Source organism: Bos mutus, chromosome 3, assembly GCF_027580195.1.
Source record: "Bos mutus isolate GX-2022 chromosome 3, NWIPB_WYAK_1.1, whole genome shotgun sequence".
Lineage (NCBI taxonomy): Eukaryota > Metazoa > Chordata > Mammalia > Artiodactyla > Bovidae > Bos > Bos mutus.
Genome location: NC_091619.1, coordinates 38,827,605 through 38,847,806, shown reverse-complemented (window position 1 = coordinate 38,847,806; position 20,202 = coordinate 38,827,605). Strand labels below are relative to the sequence as shown.

The following is a 20,202-nucleotide window of genomic DNA, read 5'->3' as shown; positions in this document are numbered from 1 at the left end:
AAATAGCTCAGCTGGAATTCTATCAACTCCACTAGCTTTGATTGTAGTCATGCTTCCTAAGGCCCACTTGACTTCACACTCCAGGACGTCTGCCTCTAGGTGAGTGATCACAGCCTCATGGTTATCTGGGTCATGAAGATCTTTTTTATATAGTTCTTCTGTGTGTTCTTGCCACCTTTTATTTATGTCTTCTGCTTCTGTTAGGTCCATACTATTTCTGTCCTTTATTGGGCCCTTGGTATCTCTCATTTTCTTGAAGAAATCTTTAGTTTTTCCCATTCTATTGTTTTCTTCTATTTCTTTGCACTGATAATTGAGGGAAGCTTCTTTACCTCTCCTTGCTATTCTTTGGAACTCTGCATTCAGATAGGTATATCTTTCCTTTTCCCTTTTGCCTTTAGCTTCTCTTCTTTTCTCACTATTTGAAAGGCTTCCTCAGACAACCATTTTGCCTTTTTGCCTTTCTTTTTCTTGGGGATGGTCTTAATCACTGCCTCCTGTACAACGTCATGAACCTCCATCCATAGTTCTTCAGGTACTTTGTGTATCAGATCTAACCCCTTGAATCTATTTGTCACTTCCACTGTATAATCATAAGAGATTTGATTTAGATCATACCTGAATAGTCTAGTGGTTTTCCCTACTTTCTTCAAGGCTGAACTTGGTAATAAGGAGTTCATGATCTTAGCCACAATTAGCTCCCATCTTGTTTTTGCTGACTGTATAGAGTTTTTCCATCTTCAACTGCAAAGAATATAATCAATCTGATTTCAGTTTTGACCATCTGGTGATGTCCCTATGTAGAGTTGTCTCTTGTGTTGTTGGAAGAAGGTGTTTGCTATGACCAATATGTTCTCTGGCAAAACTCTGTTAACTTTTGCCCTGCTTCATTTTGTACTCCAAGGCCAAATTTGCCTGTTACTCCAGGTATCTCTTGACTTCCCACGGTTTTTTTTTTTTTTTTGTCCTTCCAGACAGGTGGTTCTAACAAAGCCTTAACTGCTAGCAGGCATAACGTACATTCATATATTTGCTAGTCTTCATTAGATATAAGCACTGTGCAGAGTTTGTGTTTGATGCCACTGATTCAGTATCTAAATTAAGTGGATATAAATTCTGCTGTCAATAAATTTACAGTCTAATGAGAAAGAAATGCATTTTAGATAATTACAAAATAGCACAGTAATAGTGACAACAAGAATGCAATAAAAGATGGCTTTTTTTTTTTTTTGAGAAGTTAATAAAATGCCACAAAGTAATGATAAGCCTTAAAGAAAAAAAAACAAACAAACAAGAAATCAGAGATAAAACTTACAAAAGGGACAAAACAAAGTGTGTGATACATTATTGTAAACTGTTGGCATCACAAGATAATCTTGTGATGCATTAACAAGGAATTGCTCATATTGGAAGACAAACAATATCCTGAACAAGTATTGTTTTGGATCTTCTATAGAGTTCTGAAATCTGAATTAACCTCAAATGCTATACAGAGTGGATCAAAAAACAAGGCCCAATTATATATTGTTTACTAGAAACCTACTTTCAGTATAGGCACATATAGATTAAAAGTATAGGAATGGAAAAGATAGACTATACTATCACTAATCAAAAGAAAGCAAGAGTAACTATGTTAATTTCAGGCACAGAAGACTTCAGAATAAAGAAAGTTATCAGAGATAGAGAGAGATGCTCTATACTGATAAAGGAGTCAATGGTCCAAGAAGAAACAATAGCTCTTGACGTGTGTGTGCCTAACACAGAACATCAAGCTGCACAAGACAAAAGGTGATATAACTGCAAGAAGAAATGGAGTAATCCATTATAATAACATAGTTGGAAAGTTTAATACCCTTCTACCAGAAATTGAGATCTAGCTGCACAAAATTAGTAAGGACATATTTGAACACAACAGCATTATCAATCAAGAAGATTAAAGTGACTTCTATATACTATTTTATCAAACAGCAGATTATACATTCTTCTTGCACAGAATATTCACAAAAACAGACCACCTTCTGGGGCATAAAACACACCTAAACAACTTAGAAGAGCAGAATTATAGAATTATACAATATCAGCCCTTAGAACAGAGTTAAATTAAACTAGACATCAATAACAGAAAGATTTCTGTAAAGTATTTTTTTAAATGGAAAGTAAACTACACATTTCCAAATACAATGAGTCAATGGTGCTATCTCGAAGAAAATTATAAAATATTTTTGAACTAAATAAAACACAACTCATTAAAATATGTAGTATGCAGCAAAAGCAGTTCTCATAGAGAAAATTTTAACATTGAATACAAATACAAGAAAAGGAGAAAAATATAAAATCAAATCATCTAAGATTCCACCTTGGAAAACTAGAAGGGGAAGAGCAATTTAATTACAAAGCAAGTAAAAGAAAGAAATAATAAAAATGAGAGTCAAAACCAGTGAAACTGAAAACAATAACAAAATATGAACAAGATCTAAATGAGAAAAGCTACAAAATGTTGATGATATATCAAAGTACTAAATAATTGAGAAATATTCCATTTTCACAGATAGAAAGACTCATTATTGCCAGGATGTAAGACTGTCCAAACTTGATCTACAGCTTCAACTTTCCCAGTTAAAAATCCCAGGAAATTACTTTGTGAATATCATCAAACTGATTTTAAAATTTATAACAAGAGGCAAAAGGCCCAGAATAGCCAACTCAATTTTAAGTGAGTAAAACAAAGTTGGGGAACTGACACCCAGACTTTAAGACTTACTATAAAGTTATAGTAATCAAGACAATGTAATTTTTGTGATAGAAAAGACAAGTAGATCAATGAAACAGTATAGACAGCCCTGAAGTAAATCCATGTAAGTATAGTCAAGTGATCTTTGACAAAGGAGCAAACAAAGGCAATACAATGGAGTAAAGATAGTATTTTCAACAAATTGTACTAGAACAAGAAATCCACATGCAAAAAAGTGAATCTAAACACAAACCTTACACCATTTATAATAATTAACTCAAAATATATCATATTCTAAATGCAAAACTATGAAACTCCTAGAAGAGAACATTAAGAAAGGTTAGATGACAACTGGGTAGAGCAATGGCTTTTTAGCTACCACATCAAAAGCATGATGCATGAAAAAAAAAAAAATGATAAGCTGGACTTCATTAAAATTAAAAACTTTCACTCCACAAAATACAATGTCAAGGAAATGAGAAGACAAACCAGGAGAAAGTATCTGCAAAAGACATATCTAATAAAGAATTATTCTTCAAAAAACATTTAAAACAAAAATAACCTGATTAAAAAATGGGCAAAAGGCCTTAACAGATACCTCACCAAAGAAGATAGAAAACTGGCAAGTAAGTATATATGAAAAAATGCTCAACATATCATCAGGGAAATACATATTAAAACGAGATACTACTACACACCTATTAAAATGGATAACAGCCAAATAGTGCCAAAACTGTGAAAGAAGAATTTTCATTCATTGCAATGATAATGCAAGATAGCACATTCCTTTTGGAAGACAGTTTATTAGTTTCTTACAACTAGGCATACTCATACCATATTATCCATTTACATTCCTTGGTATTTACCCTAAGAGGCTGAAAACTTATTAACATCTTAGGTAAATATGATATCATCATGTTATCATATCAACATGAAAACCTGAACCTGGTTATCTATATAGATTTACTCAGTTATCAAAACTAGGAACCAATCATTAGGTTTTTCAGTAGATGAATGGATAAATAAACTGTGATACATTCAAACAATGGAATATTATTCAGTACTTAAATGAAATAAGCTATCAAGCCATAAGGACATGGAGGAAATGCAAATGTATAATACCATTCTAAAGGAGATCAGCCTTGGGATTTCTTTGGAAGGAATGATGCTAAAGCTGAAACTCCAGTACTTTGGCCACCTCATGTGAAGAGTTGACTCATTGGAAAAGACTCTGATGCTGGGAGGGATTGGGGGCAATAGGAGAAGGGGACGACAGAGGATGAGATGGCTGGATGGCATCACTGACTCAATGGACGTGAGTCTGAGTGAACTCCAGGAGTTGGTGATGGACAGGGAGGCCTGGTGTGCTGCGATTCATGGGGTCGCAAAGAGTCGGACACGACTGAGTGACTGATCTGATCTGATCTGATCTGAAGTGAAAGAAGTCAACCTGGAAAAACTAAAAACTGTGTAATTCCAACTATATGACACTCTGGAAAAAGCAAAACTAAGAAACTAGTGAAAACTTAGTGGTTGCCAGAGTTTAGGGGAAAGGCAGTGATAAATAGGTGGAACACAGAGAAATTTTCGGGCATGAAACTACTTCATGTGATATTATTTATACATGTATTGTACACCTTTTTAAGTGAACAATGAAAAGAAATAAAGAAAAAGAGTAGAAAAAATGGAAAAGACTATAGATCTCTTCAAGAAAATTAGAGATACCTATCTTTGATTTCATGCAAAGATAGGCACAATAAAGGACAGAAACAACACGCAACTAACAGAAGCAGAAGATATTAAGAAGAGGTGGCAGGAATACACAGAACTATACAAAACAAGCAAACAAAAAAATGCTTAATGACCTGGAAAACCAAGAGGGTGTGATCACTCACATAGAGCCAGACATCCTGGAATGTGAAGTCAACTGGGACTTGGGAAGAATTACTTTGAACAAAACTAGTGGTGGTGATGGAATTCTAGCTGAGCTATTTCAAATCCTAAGAGATGATGCTGTTAATGTGCTGCATTCAATATGCCAGCAAATTTGGAAAGCTCAGCAATGGCCACAAGACTGGGAAAGGTCAGTTTTCATTACAATCCCAAAGAAAGCCAATGCCAAAGAATGTTCAAACTATCATACAACTGTGCTCATTTCATATGCTAGCAAGGTAATGCTCAAAATCCTTTGAGCTTGGCTTCAACAGTACATGAACCAAGAACTTACATGTGTACAAGTTAGCTTTAGAAAAGACAAAGGAATTAGAGATCAAATTGTGAACATTGGCTGGATCATAGAAAAAGCAAGGGAAAGGGAATTCCAAAAAGAAATCTGCTTCTGCTTCACTGACTACACTAAAGTCTTTAACTGTGTGGATCACAACAAACTGTGGAATATTCTTAAAGATATGGGAATACCAGATAACCTTACCTGTCTCCTGTGAAACCTGTATGCAGGCCAACAAGCAACAGTTAGAACTGGACAGGGAACAATGGACTGGTTCCAAATTGGGAAAGGAGTACGTTAAGGCTGCATATTGTCACCCTGCTTATTTAACTTATATGCAGAGTACATCATGCAAAATGATGCATGATGCATGATGCATGCTGGATGACTTACAAGTTGGAATCAAGAATTCGGGAGAAATATAAATAACCTCAGATATGCAGATGACACAAACCTTATGGCAGAAAGCAAAGATGAACTAAAGAGCCTCTGGATGATGGTGAAAGAAGAGAGTAAAAAAGTTGACTTAAGACTCAACAATCAATAAAGTCAGATCACAGGAGCCAGTCCCATCACTTCATGGCAAATAGATGGGGAAAAAGTAGAAACAGTGACAGATTTTATTTTCTTGAGCTCAAAATCACTGTGGATGGTGACTGCAACCATGAAATTAAAAAATGCTTGCTCCTTGGAAGAATGGCTATGACAAACCTAGACAGCATATTAAAAAAACAGAGATATCACTTTGCCAACAAGGGTCCGTGTAGTCAAAGCTATGGTTTTTCTAGTAATCATGTATGGATGTGACCGTTGGACCATAAAGAAGACTGAGCGTTAAAGAGTTGATACTTTTGAATTGTGGTGTTGGAGAAGACTCTTAAGAGTCCCTTGGACAGTAAGGAGATCAAACCAGTCAATTCTAAAGGAAATCAACCCTGTATATTCACTGGAAGGACTGAAGCTGAAACTCCAATATTTTGGCCACCTGATGCAAAGAGCTGATTCACTGGAAAGGACCCTGATATTGGGAAAGATTGAGGGCAGAAGAAAGGGGCAACAAAGGATGAGATGGTTGGAATACCACCTACTCAAAGACATGAGTTTTAGCAAACTATGGGAGATAGTGAAGGACAGGGAAGCCTGCTGTGCTGCAGTTCATGGGGTCACAAAGAGTTGGACACAACTTAGTGACTGAACAACAACAAAACATGCACCTACCAAATAACCCAAGCATTCAACTTCTAGGTACTTAACTAAGACAAATAAAAATAAATTCCCACACAAAACGGGCATGATTATTCACAAGAGCTTTGTATGCAGTAGCCAAAGTATAGAAACAATCCAAATGCTTTCTAGCAAAATAGATGGATTAAGAAACTGTGTTTTATTCACACATTAGAAAACTGCTCATTAAAAAAAAAAGCAAAATAAAGATACATAAGAAAACATGGATAAGACTTAAAAATGGTATGCTGAATAACAAGTAGCCAAACTAAAGAGAATGCATACAGTACAATTCCATTTATAAAAGTTCCGTAACATATAAGTTGCAGTGATAAAACATAAATTAGAGATTACCCGGGGTTTAGGATGGAGAAAGGATGGATCATAAAAATACAGGAGGAAAATTTCTCTGGGTGTGATGACAATAATTTCAGAGGTATATATGTGTGTGTGTATATATATATATATGAGTGTGTGCGTGTGTGTGTGCTGTCACATCCAACTCTTTGCCACCCTATGAACTGTAGCCCACCAGAGACTGCTCTGTCCATGGGATTATCCAGGCAAGAACGCTGCAGTTGTTTGCCATTTCCTTCTCCAGGGGATCTTCCTAACCAGGTGTTAAACCCACATTTCTGATATCTGCATTGGCAGGTGGATTCTTTACCACTGAGCCACCTGGGAATCCTCATATATGTATACACATATATGTATATGTCACAACTGATTAAATAGTACTCTTTTGATATTTTTATATTATTGCACTTCAATTATACAAAAGTCTCAAAGACTGACAAAAATGTATCTAGACTGGGAAAGATGGATAAATGTGAAAATTGTTTCCATCTTATCATGCTATTCTACAGGAAAACTGTGTCTACTGGCATACTATCTTTTTAAGTATGAACCTTGGAAAACATATGCAGTTTAAAGGGACATGGGGACTTCCCTAAGGGTCCAATGCAGAGGAAACAAGTTCAACCCCAGTCAGGGAGGACTGCACATGTCACGGACCACAGAGCCCAGCACCACTACTAAGGTTATGCTCCAGAGCCCATGAGCCACAACAACTGAGCCCATGGGCTGTCATTACTGACACCCATGAGAAAGCCCAAGAGACCAGGCCTTGCAACAAGAGAAGCCACCACAATGAGAACCCTGCACACTCCAGTGAAGAGTAGCCCTGGCTCACCACAACTAGAGAAAGGCCAGGAACATCAATAAAGACCCAGTGCAGCCAAAAACAGTCAAAATAAATACATTTAAGAAAAAAAAAACAATATTCTTAGCAAGAAAAAAAGATACAGAGTCACAATCTGTCTAGTACTAGTACTTCAAGCACTTTACATGCATAAATTCAACTTTTTAAAAATACGAAAGAGAGAGATTATATTACTGTTCTCATCTGAAGACTAAGAAATTAAAACTTACAAAAAATAATTACACAGAGAAACATGATTAAGCTATGTATTAGGATTCAAAATCAGATTTTTCTCATTCCCAAATCAATTCTTATATTTACTCTGCCATGCTAAAAGTATATAATCTGAATTATGGGTCTACATATTCATTTTGGCATTTTCATATAAACTAATTTTGTCATACTTTAAAAAATATTTTTAGTTTTGCTTTTATTATTTAATGCTGAATTCTTAAAACTCTACAGATTGCAATTCAAATACTGCATATTAGACTTTCTTTTTTCAGATAAACAGCTGAAGTTACTTCAAAGTTTAGAATATGGTTTATGCATTAGATTGCTAATGTTTAATCAGATAAAATAGTGATACATTTTGCTTTCAGCACCTCTGTCTTTGGTCGTTTACTAGATACCTCTTGGCTAGATATATTTTGGTTAGTAGTGGTTGAAGACACATGGAAATATTTTAAGGAATCATTTTTACATATTTTAATTGTTGATACTATAATCAGCCTATGAAACATAGAGGTGCTTATTACATATTTTTAATATGTAGCATTAGGTTTATTTATTTATTTTGAAAAAAAAAAGAAGAAGCTTACTGTGATAGTCTGTAACTACACTTTAAAAACTCTGAACTGGACCCTAGTAAGTATGAGTGTAGTATATGGAAAAGAAAGTGGAATATAATCTGGTTTTATATGCGCGTAGGGTAGGGGGAATAAAAAATAAAAATTAAATGACATTCACCTAGAAGTAAGTTCAGGTAAAAATAGAAGTCTCGATGCTATAAAATGGTATGAAAAAGAAATCTAATCAATGTATATGTGTGTGTGTGTGTGTGTGTTAGTCGCTCAGTGATTTAGTTGCTCATTGGTGTCTGACTTTGCGACCCCATGGACTGTGGAACCAGCCAGGCTCCTCTGTCCATGGAATCTCCAGGCAAGAATACTGGAATGGGTGGCCATTCCCTTCTCCAGGTGATTTTCCTGTCCCAAGTATGAATCCTGGGTCTTCTGCACTGCAGGTGAATTTTTTACAGTCTGAGTCACCAGGGAAGCCCAATCAATGTGTACATGTATCAAATATTATCTTTCAGAAACAGTAAATTTTGACAACTAATTAATAAATAATATTATATATTTCCTCTTATATGTTTTAATCATTTATGGCAAAAACAATGTACTCTTAATTTACATATTTAACTTAACATAAGCTCTGTGAATATGTACAGTGATAGATTAATGTATGAAATGAAACCTTCAACTGATATATTTCTTCCATATTACTCATATGTTCTAGGAAAATCAGGTGCTGTGTATAACAAAAATAGATTTAGCTTATGAAACTGATGTTCATAAACAGTTTAATTTTAAAATAGAATTCTGTAAGCCTAAAAATTAAATTAATTTATATATTCATTCATTTAATAAATAAATATTCATTTATCATTTGTGTGCAATCAATGCATGATATTGAAATATCTGAGACTTTATTATTACATATTGTCTGAAACAGTTTGTCATTAATTTAGTGTGATATAATGTGTTAAAACATTTTGTTTAGCATCAAAGACCTGGGTATATACTAGTGCAAAAACTCAGAAACAAATAGAATCCCAAATAATCTGATATGTCACAAATAATAGTTCTATTTGAAATTATGCCATTGATTTTATAACTAAGCACATAAATGCAATATTCTACTGGCCCTCTGAATTTCCACTGTGGTTTTTGAAAACACATACTGTGTGTGCGCACATATCTCTATATACGTATCAGCAGAATGCAGCAAATGTATTTCCATGTAAAACTTGTCTATTAAACCATAATATATTATACAGCTTTACTTTGTTACACTTTGAAAACTAAGTTATTAAAAAATGGTATTAAAACAGTCACCAGAGTAATGACTGAATAGCTCAGGAGTGCACCCCTTCATGGAGTCAAATGTGTTCGTTCCATTAATAATTGACTAAATGAAAATTAAAGCAAGAGTTACCAGATACAGTGATGGAAGGGTCAAATAAATAATGTGATTATCATAATTGGTCAATTATAACTGGAAAGGAGCTTTTAACCATTACCTTCACATTGAAATAGTGATTTTTAAAAATAAAGTTTATCTTTTGGAGTATCTCTATTTTACCTTGGAAATACACACACACAAAAAAATATCTGACTTGTACATTTCATTAACTTAATCTCTGAGAGAAGGAATTGAAGAAAATGTTCTTTTCTCCAAAGAAAATAATGCAAAGTACTAAGAGGAAAGCCATTCGTCTTTCCCAAGAATATAGCATGCCAGTGTTTAAATCAACCAATCTCTATTAAAGTTTCCCAGGTTTTATAGTCACCACTGTCTACTCATTCTCTTACTGGACAATAGAAAACATCACTGCTATACATACAGGGGAATAAATCAGGTCACCCTTTAAAGTTTACAACTTTGCTTTATAGCATATATGGATTGTTGCTGTTATTAACTCCACTCATCTGAATTAATAATATTCATAAAAAATAAAGTTTGATTTATTTTACCTCAAAAACTTCTTCATCCAAAATCCTTGTCCCAAAAACCATAATTCCATTGGTGTCAACGATTGCTTTCTCACTTCTGTCAAGCGGTTTTGTAGTTTTCTTCTTACAATCAACAATCATTGTCACAGTTTTCTTCTCCACGCTGATTGCTACCCGGTGCCACCTTAAAAAGCCAAATAATGCTGTAAGTTCCAAAGATGTTGTCAAACCATTATTGTGAAAGAACAATGTATTTTGAATTATACAAGTGATCTTAAATTATACAAAATGTAGGCTTATTTATTCATCAATCAGTTAACAAGTGGCTACTTAGTATCCAGAGCAGTGGTAGGTACTCAAAAAGTCACACAGCTATGTAAATTGCACAGCAGGATTAGCTGTCTGTGCTGATAAGGCAGTGCCCATCCTCTGCTTCATCTTGTGTTGAAACAATAGCTCGATCTCACCATGCCCTCACAAGGTTATTTGATAGAGATTAGGGGTGGGATATGGGATAAGTAATAGTTTCTATGTACGTAAGTGCTTTCTTCCAATGTGGAATTTCACTTGAAAGAATTCTGCTTGAGAGATCCCCTGATATAGGCTCTAAAAGGGTATGTCTACTAATTGAATGAATGCTCCATCTGGAGCAATTGAACGTTTAATTGTAAGACACAATGTGCTTCTCTGTCTTTACTCGCATTTATTTCAAGTGCTTTCGTTTTCTTTTTCCACTTTAATTTCAAGACAGTTATATTTCACTACTGTGGGCAGGATCCAAGACTGAGACACAATATCTCTCCTTTCCAGAGTTGGCAGGAAGTAGGAACACTGAAAGAAAGCATAGTCAATGCATGTGTGGAGTGAGAGTCTCAATTCACTCTGAAGCTACTGCTCCAGCTAATTCAGAGCAGTGATGACAGGCTTTGCAGTGGGGGTGGGGAATGGGGGCGGGGCGGGGAGGAATGGAGATGTGGCCAGTCCTTTGGAAATACAAATACCCTAATCAAAATTGTAAAATGGTGGGTTTTATTAACAGTATCTTGTGCTAACATAAACAACTAAATGAAGATCACTTGCATTTTGCAAACCACTCTTATTTTTCCAAATGAAAAGTGCTAAATTAATATTCCAGAAGTTTCTAGGACTATATCCATAAAATAAAGTACCCAAAGAGTTGCAGGAGCCTTTCAAAAATCTGTTTCATGTGACTTGGCATGGCTACTGATGAGGACCAAGTATATTTCCATATACACTTAATCTTTGGTCTTTCCATAGCAATTTGAACTAGCATAGGCATCTGCTTGGTTTGAATTGCACAAAGATTTATATTAGGAGGCACTTAATACTGTGAGAGTAAAATTTACACATGTTTCCGCCAAGAAGTCTGTGTCTTCAATTAAACCCCCTCCACTACTGTGGGCATGTGCTTTTCATTAACATAAAATAAAAATGATTTCTTTCTATTGTTGCAAGTTGATTAGGACTCTAAACTTGAATTTTGTTGAATTAATTTAAGGTCTGATAATAATATGTCATAATCATGGTGTCACATACAATGTTCAAAATACTAAATTAACCTTAAATTTTGGAAACATTCTTAATTATCCTCTTTCTGTCATATTATACATTCATATCATCAGGAAATCTGTCAATCCTATATTTGCAGGATATTCAGGATTCAAATCTCACAATTTTGACCAGGTAACCATGTCTCTCTCCTAGACTCCTAACTGGTCCCTGCTCCCACTCTGATGCAACCAGAGTCGCCATTTTAAAATATGAGTCATATCAAGTTTCTCTCTAGCTAAAAGCTAACCTGATACTCCCAGTAAAAGCCGAAGTCCTTACTTTGCCTAACCCTGCCTCTCTTCTATCTCATGTCCACATTTCTGCTTTCTGATTCGCAGTATTCCAGCCACACTTCTGCCTCTTTCTTGTTCCTTTCACCTAATTCACTTTGTCAGGAATGCTCTTCCTCCATAACCCCACATGCTCACTCCCTGGCTTCCAAGGTCTTAGCTCAAGGCAACCATGCCGAAGAGGACTGCTGTATCTAAAACAATCTAAAACAGTATACCCTACACTTCTTACTCTGATGTATTTTCATTCATAGAATTATCATCACTTTTCATATTAAGGATAATGATGTAAATTACTTGTTAAAGCCCAGTTTTTTCCTGGGTTTGAGAGGCAGTTTTTCCATGGTTCTGACAATGGTAATCTGAGTGTGAATTTTTTTTTCCCCATCTGAACAGCTATTTCTTTCTTATGTCTATAATCAAATGTTATATTTGTGATAAATCTTCTTAGTAGCCTAAATTCAGCAATAAAATATGAAGTACATTTAACAAACATTTATTTGCTTTTAGCTGCTCCTGAAATGATAGGGAGCAAAACAATATTAAACAATATTCACAATACAGAATTCAGCATGATTTTCTTAAGAGAGTGGCTGTTACTGGACAGTCTACCTGAGTTCAAACCTCACCTTTGCCACTTTCCAAATGCAAGTTACTTAAATTCCCAGTACCTTACTTCCCTTATCTGTAAAATGGGTTTATTATTATTTTCTTCAAAAAGTTGTGAAAAATTAAATAAGTTAACTTGTATAAGGTGTTCACAACAGTATACAGCACATATTGAGTATTATATAAAACTTCCTATGATTGTCAATATTAATAATATTGGTGCATGCATGCGTGCTAAGTCACTTCAGTCGTGTCCAACTCTTTGCAACCCTGTGAACTATAGCCCACCAGGCTCCTCTGTCCATGGAATTCTCCAGATAAGAATACTGGAGTGGGTTGCCAGCCCTCCTCCAGGGGATCTTTCCAATTCAGGGATCAAACCCAAGTCTCTTTTGTCTCCAGCATTGGCAGGCGGGTTCTTTACCGCTAGCTCTATCTGAGGAAGTCAAATCAGATCATTCTTTTGCTCAAAACGTCTACAGTGACTTCGTATTTACCCGGAATAAAATCCAAAGTGTTTCCAATCACCTATAATCCAATGTATTATGGGCTTCCCTGGTGGCTCATTGGAAAAGAATCCTCCTGCCAATGCAGGAGATGTGGGTTTCATCCCTGGGTCAGAAGATCCCCTAAAGAAGAAAATGGCAAGCCACGCCAGTGTTCTTGTCTGGGAAATCCCATGGACAGAGGAGCCTGGCCATCTACATGGGGTTGCAAAAGAGTCGGATAGGACTTAATGACTAAACAACAACACAAAGTATTATACCATTTTCCCTCCTGCTGCCTCTCCATCCTCAACGTTTCACTCTGTTCCTGCCACACTGGCATCCTTGATGTTGCTTAGGCCAAATCAGTCACAGCCAGAATCAGAGGCTGTGCATTTGTTTTTCCTTCGTGTGGAATAGTACCCTTTTAATTATTAGCAGTGGCATGCATCCTACCACCTTTGCATGTCACCTTCTTAGTAAGACTATCCCTGACCTCACTCCTTAAAATTGCACTCCCCACCATCATCCCCTACTCTCTTCATTGCTATATTTCTCCCTGTCACTTATCACCATCTGATATTCATTAGTAATTTTTTATCATTCACTGCTTGACCCAGATTGTAAACTATGTAAGGTTAGGTATTTTATTGTTTTGTTCATTTCTGCATCACCGCTCCCTAGAAAAACTGCATCACACTTTATAAATATTTGTTGAATGACCGAATGAAGGAACTGCTTTCCACATAGTTAAAACACAGGATTATTGTGTTACTTACTTTCCATCTGCAATGTTAACGGTTCTAAAAAGGGGATAGTCTTCTGGGGCAGGTTTTCCAGTGTGGTCTTCATACAGGAAAACAGGTGATCTCCCAACCTCAACACCAATTTGCTGAATACCGTGCTCATTATATATAGATAAAAGGAAAGACTGAATTCCTTTTTGGGGTTTTATTGTAAATAATATTGAAAAATCTTCTGGAAAAGTTCCCCCTGAAAACAGAATGCCAAAGAGTCAGAAATTCTAAACTATTCCTGGATCACCCTATTATTTTTGAGCTTACCAATGTGGTCTTAACCAGTAACCAAAGTTCAAACAGTAATACCAATACTGACTTAAAAACCAGTGGGGAGGGGATTCTATTAATTTTTGTCTGCAATAATTGTTGAAGCTGTATTCAAACTTCGCCACCACTCATTAAAGCACAAGGATTATGTAAAATTGAATGCATAATTAGGAAACAAGATCATGGTGCCAATTCAATATCAAACACACAATAAGCACTTTTAGAACACAAGATGAAATTCTGGTGTACAATTTGTATTTTCTGCCTTTGTCTAATCTGTGCTCTCTATCCTCTCTTGAAAGAGGCATTGTAAGGACACAACATATGATGGTGCTCTTAGTCATCTCTTCAAAAGCTAAAGATTTTCTGAGCAGTTTTTTCTATCACACATGAAGTTTCACTAATAAAAAGCTTATGTCATTAAAATCAGAACTCTTAGATACTTGATTAATTTGATTCTAAATTTAAGAGGGTTAATTTTTTTTCTTTTCCTTCTCATCATCATATCCCAAATATCCAGCATGGGGCCAGATCTATATAAGTTCTTAGTAAGCATTTATTAAATAAATATATAAATTAAATAGTTACCACAATACATCTCAAATATTTAAGCAATGACTATTGTGGGTTTTTTTTTTTACTAAAAACACTGCATATAAATTTGTGGGTTCTATTTTTCAAAAATAAGTTTACATATATATTTTATTTAATCCTTTTACTACCCTGGGACATAAGTAAAGTAGGTATTGTTATTTGAAGGATGAAATTATTTAAATTAAAATTTTTACACATGCAAAACTGGTGTATATGTGCATGCATAAGCCAACACCAAGAAATTCCATATTCAGTCCATCCATTCCATACACTATTATGTATGGTGGTATGAAATAATAAAAATACTATAAATATGAATGCCATGAATTCAAATTCAGAAGACTATAGGAGACTTTAAGTTTTAATGTGAAGAATTTATAGAAGTGAGAGGGATACTTATACATAAAGATATTATGTTAAGTCAATTAATTAGAATACTATTTATAATAATAAAACATTAAAATTGCTTGCAATGGTTGGGATTGGTTAAATGAAATTTTAAAATACTAATACAGTGGAATTCTATGCAGCCACTTAAAATGATATAGTGGAAAGATGTCTTATGAAATGGAATTATGGAAAGTAAATAAGAATATTTCACAAAGAAAGCAGTCAATTAACGTTACCTATTTGGTTCTAATCTACCTAAAATCTAGATACTCTAAAATCTAGATAGATGCCTCCAAACAAATAGTGTCTACTTAAAATTCTTAATTTTAATCTTTAAAATAATTTACCAATACAACTTCACTGGATCACAAATAGATCATAAAAACCTTGCTTTCATTGCAATTTATACACATACACAAACACACACACAGAGTAAGAATTTTGTTTGATTTGATTTGTGTCACAGAGATAGCCAATTTTATATTTATGAAAATCAATAGAAGAAAAATGATCATGTATATAGAATGGAAAGATAATAAAACACATCAATTAACAAAAACACCTTTTAGCTTCTTTTACTACAAATAAAAATATAAGTAATTCAGCCTAAAATTGAGGAAATTCAATAACAAAGAAGTTTTTTCTTCAAATGATTAACTCAAAATGTTGTTGAGAATTATAGGACTTCTTTCCCTGAATACCTCAATTTTCAAATATGTTCTGTACTCAAAAAAATGATGCCAAAATAGTATGAGTTGGATAAAACAATATTTTTGCAAAAATTATTTAATAAAGGACATTTACAAAAAGAGGAATTTCAGGAAATAATATATTCATGTGAGACTTAATAAGTTGTAACAAATTTTAATCATTCCATTTATGTAACACAGCTTTTGAAAATTGTCAACTTCTAATTGTAGCAACAAGTAAAATCTTTCAATTATGGAAGCGTTTCTCAATTTAAAATTAAGCAACAATATTTTAATTGTAATCTCTAAGTTATGACCTTTAGAAAATAAATTATAAAAAATCATGACTCAATGTCAAAATGTCCACAATATAACCTAGACACTTATTTAGATTCCTCCCTATAAGATGCTAATCAAATTTGTTTCAGCCAACTAAATCTATCAGAGATAATTCATTACAAAGTAAGTTCAATAACACAAATTCAACCACTTAAGATGTGAAATTTTATCTAAATAGTAGTGATCAGTATATATGATACAGAAAAAATGTGTAAGTTTGCAACTTAGTATGTTTTAAAATGTATAAACACAAACTAAGAATAAAGTATCCTCTCTATTAAATGATTGCTGTTAAAGGAAAAAAATGTTACCACCTCTAATAAGTGTATATACATAAATCCTAGATGTGTAATAATCACTCAGAAGAGTATATCAGATACAAAAATGATTCCCTAAATGGGCTTTTAACATCAATAGATATTGCATCCATGAATACATTTGATATTAAAAAAGCACAATAACTATTATTGGGGTTTAATTTTTAACTTGTGGTCCATATATTTTCATGCAGAATATGTCTCCCTTTAAATAAAATCTCTTTCTGATGTAACTTAGTGGTTGGTAGGGTTTTTAAAATCATGTGTGAAGGTAATTTTGCATAATGGCAAAAGCCTACTTTAGTCTAAAAAGAGTCCCCAGACTATCTCTCAGCTTTAAATCATCCATGGGTTCTGTGACTGTATTCAAAAATTTCACATTTCTAACACCTAATCCATTGTTTGGGTTGAAATATTCTTCTTTCCAGGTGGTTATGAACATAAAGTTCAATATACACAAAGTTTCTTGTACTGTGTCTGTCCCACAGCAGGTGTTCTAAAGAGACCAGGTGGAATTTGCAAATTACAGCATCTATTCAGGTCACAGGTACAGAGTTCTCAGGTATTTAAATTCAAGGTCTCAAATTGGGACTTTGGAGGACACATAAATTAACTCAACAGAGCATTACAATGGCAATCTGAAAACACTTCCCCCAACCCTAATGTTGAAGTTTCCAATACTACTGCTTACTTCATTCATTAGGAAAGAAATTGTTACTTGGTGTTTTCATAATGAAAGAAAAAGTATTCCAAATAAATTTCCCAAGATTTTTCACTATTTTAATAAAGAATGCTACTAACACATTCATTTTAGATTTTTTAATGGTAAAAGTGCTGTTGGTAATTTTTATTAAATGCTCTTTTGTATTAATTGACAGGAAGCTATATCTTCCAGGAACATAACCCTATAATCACTTGCATGTGGAAACAGATATAGATGTCTCTTCCTATCTGAATTACTCATTATTAAAATCACATACCTAAGACACAATGTTTTGAGAAGATGGGGAAATGTTGATTATTCTGTTAACTGACACAGAAGGACCTCCTAGAAGTACATGTTGTGCTCTTTTTCCAAGAATAAACAACAGAAATAATCAAATTAATCAAAATAACTACTACACCAGAGGGCGGAAAAACTGATCCTGAGATGATGAGCCAAATATAAAAAATTATAAACTAACTTCTTGAGTATCTCTAAAGCTTTTCCATTAATCTATTTTACTCTCTGTTTCTCTCCTGAAAATTCCCATCCTTTTCCTATTTCAGCATTAGAGTGTAAATAAAGAGAAAAGCAGCTTAATTTTTACTATTTACAACTTTCACATTTGATTTGAAAAATATTTCATGAATTTAATTTTTCATTTTAAGTCAGAAAAAGTGTGCATTTTATCCTTATATTTGCATTTTGTTACTTTTGTCCACCACAAATTTGCATTTTTCAAGACAGGAAATATTTTGGAAAAATCAATGATTTAGCAAAATAAATCTATTTTCAAAAATACTTTAAAATGTACTTTCTTGAAAAATATGCTATTTTTGCTTTGTAAATTTGTAGTCCCTTGATCTATAATTTTTCTATCAATAGAAAAGAGTTTTATGTAAAAATAGGGAACTTGAGTTCCTTCACATGAGGACACGAGGATAATATGAAGAATTTAAAGGATAAATTGTTTCTGAAAAGATCCTAAAAGACCAAAAAGGAATACTTGATAAGACAATATTGGCCTTGGCAATGAAACAAACCCTGCATTAAATATTGACCTTCTGTAATATGGATAAATCAGAGTCTCAGTGAAATTCAGTTTCTTCTTCTGTTAAATAGGAACAAGGCCACTCAACTTAGTGAAGCTGTAAGAAAAAAACAATCGATATGTATCCAATAGCAAGCAAGCACTCATAATAAGGCACTTACTTAGAAAATGTGATACTCAGAAATTGTCATTTCACTACTCCCTTTCCCTACATTATCATGACTTCTAGACAATTAATACCAGGTCATTTAGTGCTTTCAAGGACAGGGAAAAAAATTCACCAAGTATTTTTCAAACCATTATGAAAAATCCCCCCATAATTATGCATTATGTAGCATGATAAAAAGGAATAATAATAGTTATCAAAGCAGCAGTAGTCGCAGTAATAAAAAGAACATACCTGAAAATAATTGTTTCGTTGGGGCGCTAAGTTGTGCTTGCTTTGAAACTCTGTAAGCAGTATCTGAACCTTTTGAATTCTTTCTGTTTGTGCAAAAGCCCGTTGTTTTTGATATTCCCTCTGGAGAATTGTGAAAATCTAGAGCTTTTAGTACATCAACTGGATCAGCTGAAAAATACGTTAAAAATAGGGAAAAGTAATTGAACAAATAATCTAATAAAAATGAGTTATTTTTTAAACAGAGGAAATTGTATCCTACTTCTCAAATCTATGTACCACCTGCCATGCTTCCTTAACACTAAGTTGGGGGGCTGAGAGGCGGAGGAGCAGGTAAAATACAAACATTCTCAAACACAAAATATCTCAATCAGAAATCAAATTACGAAAAGCAAAACATATTGAAAAAGCCAGCATTTGTACATATCCCATTAATTTCTAATCAACATACTATATTCAACTATTCATAATTTAAACAGAGGTTATTGTAAAGATTCAAATTCACAATGAATGTTATATATAAGCATTGTAAAATGTGCAGTTACTAAGCCATATTGAATGCCCAATGATAAGTTAAAAGTTGTTTAAAAGAATAGGTAACAAAATATAATGCCCTTGCTTTGAGTGCTTTCCTGTGAAAGTCCCTGAAGATACTAAGGCTTTTTTTTTTCCTTTTTATGTTAGCCTCAGGGTGCCTAAAATAGGCTGTTTGTTGGCAGAACCATAAATTTCCCAAATCCAATCCATTTCAGCTACCTCCTGCTACTAACCTTAAACTTCCCCTTTGTAAGTGTAATCCTTTAGGTAAACTTTATGTTTCAAATGGCTTCATGGACTGTAATTCACATACCATGCAATTCACCCACTCGAAGTATACAATCTGTTCGTTGTGGTACATAGCGAAAAGCAAAGGAGAAAAGGAAAGATATACCCATTTGAATGCAGAGTTCCAAAGAATAGCAAGGAGAGATAAGAAAGCCTTCCTCAGGGATCAATGCAAAGAAATAGAGGAAAACAGCAGAATGGGAAAGACTAGAGATCTCTTCAAGAAAATTAGAGATACTAATGGCACATTTCATGCAAAGATGGGTTCAATAAAGGACAGAAATGGTATGGATCTAAGAGAAACAGAAGATACTAAGAAGAGGCGGCAAGAAAACACAGAACTGTACAGAAAAGATCTTCACGACCCAGATAATCATGATGGTGTGATCACTCACCTAAAGCCAGACATCCTGGAATGTGAAGTCAAGTGGGCCTTGGAAAGCATCACTACGAACAAAGCTAGTGGAGGTGATGGAATTCCAGTTGAGCTATTACAAATCCTAAAGATGATGCTGTGAAAGTGCTACACTCAATATGCCAGCAAATTTGGAAAACTCAGCAGTGGCCACAGGACTGGAAAAGGTCAGTTTTCATTCCAATCCCAAAGAAAGGCAATGCCAAAGAATGCTCAAACTACTGCACAATTGCACTCATCTCACACGCTAGTAAAGTAATGCTCAAAATTCTCCAAGCCAGGCTTCAGCAATACATGAACCATGAACTTCCAGATGTTCAAGCTGGTTTTAGAAAAGG

General features: G+C 34.3%; 1 protein-coding gene across 1 annotated transcript in view; it reads right to left on the bottom strand.

Moving 5' to 3' along the window:
- COL11A1 (collagen type XI alpha 1 chain) overlaps window positions 1–20,202 on the bottom strand; it is a 229,597-nt gene that overhangs the window by 176,720 nt on the left and 32,675 nt on the right. The window contains 3 exon segments of the mRNA XM_070367586.1: window positions 10,143–10,305; window positions 13,857–14,070; window positions 18,628–18,795. Coding sequence (XP_070223687.1) covers window positions 10,143–10,305; window positions 13,857–14,070; window positions 18,628–18,795 — 545 coding nt within the window.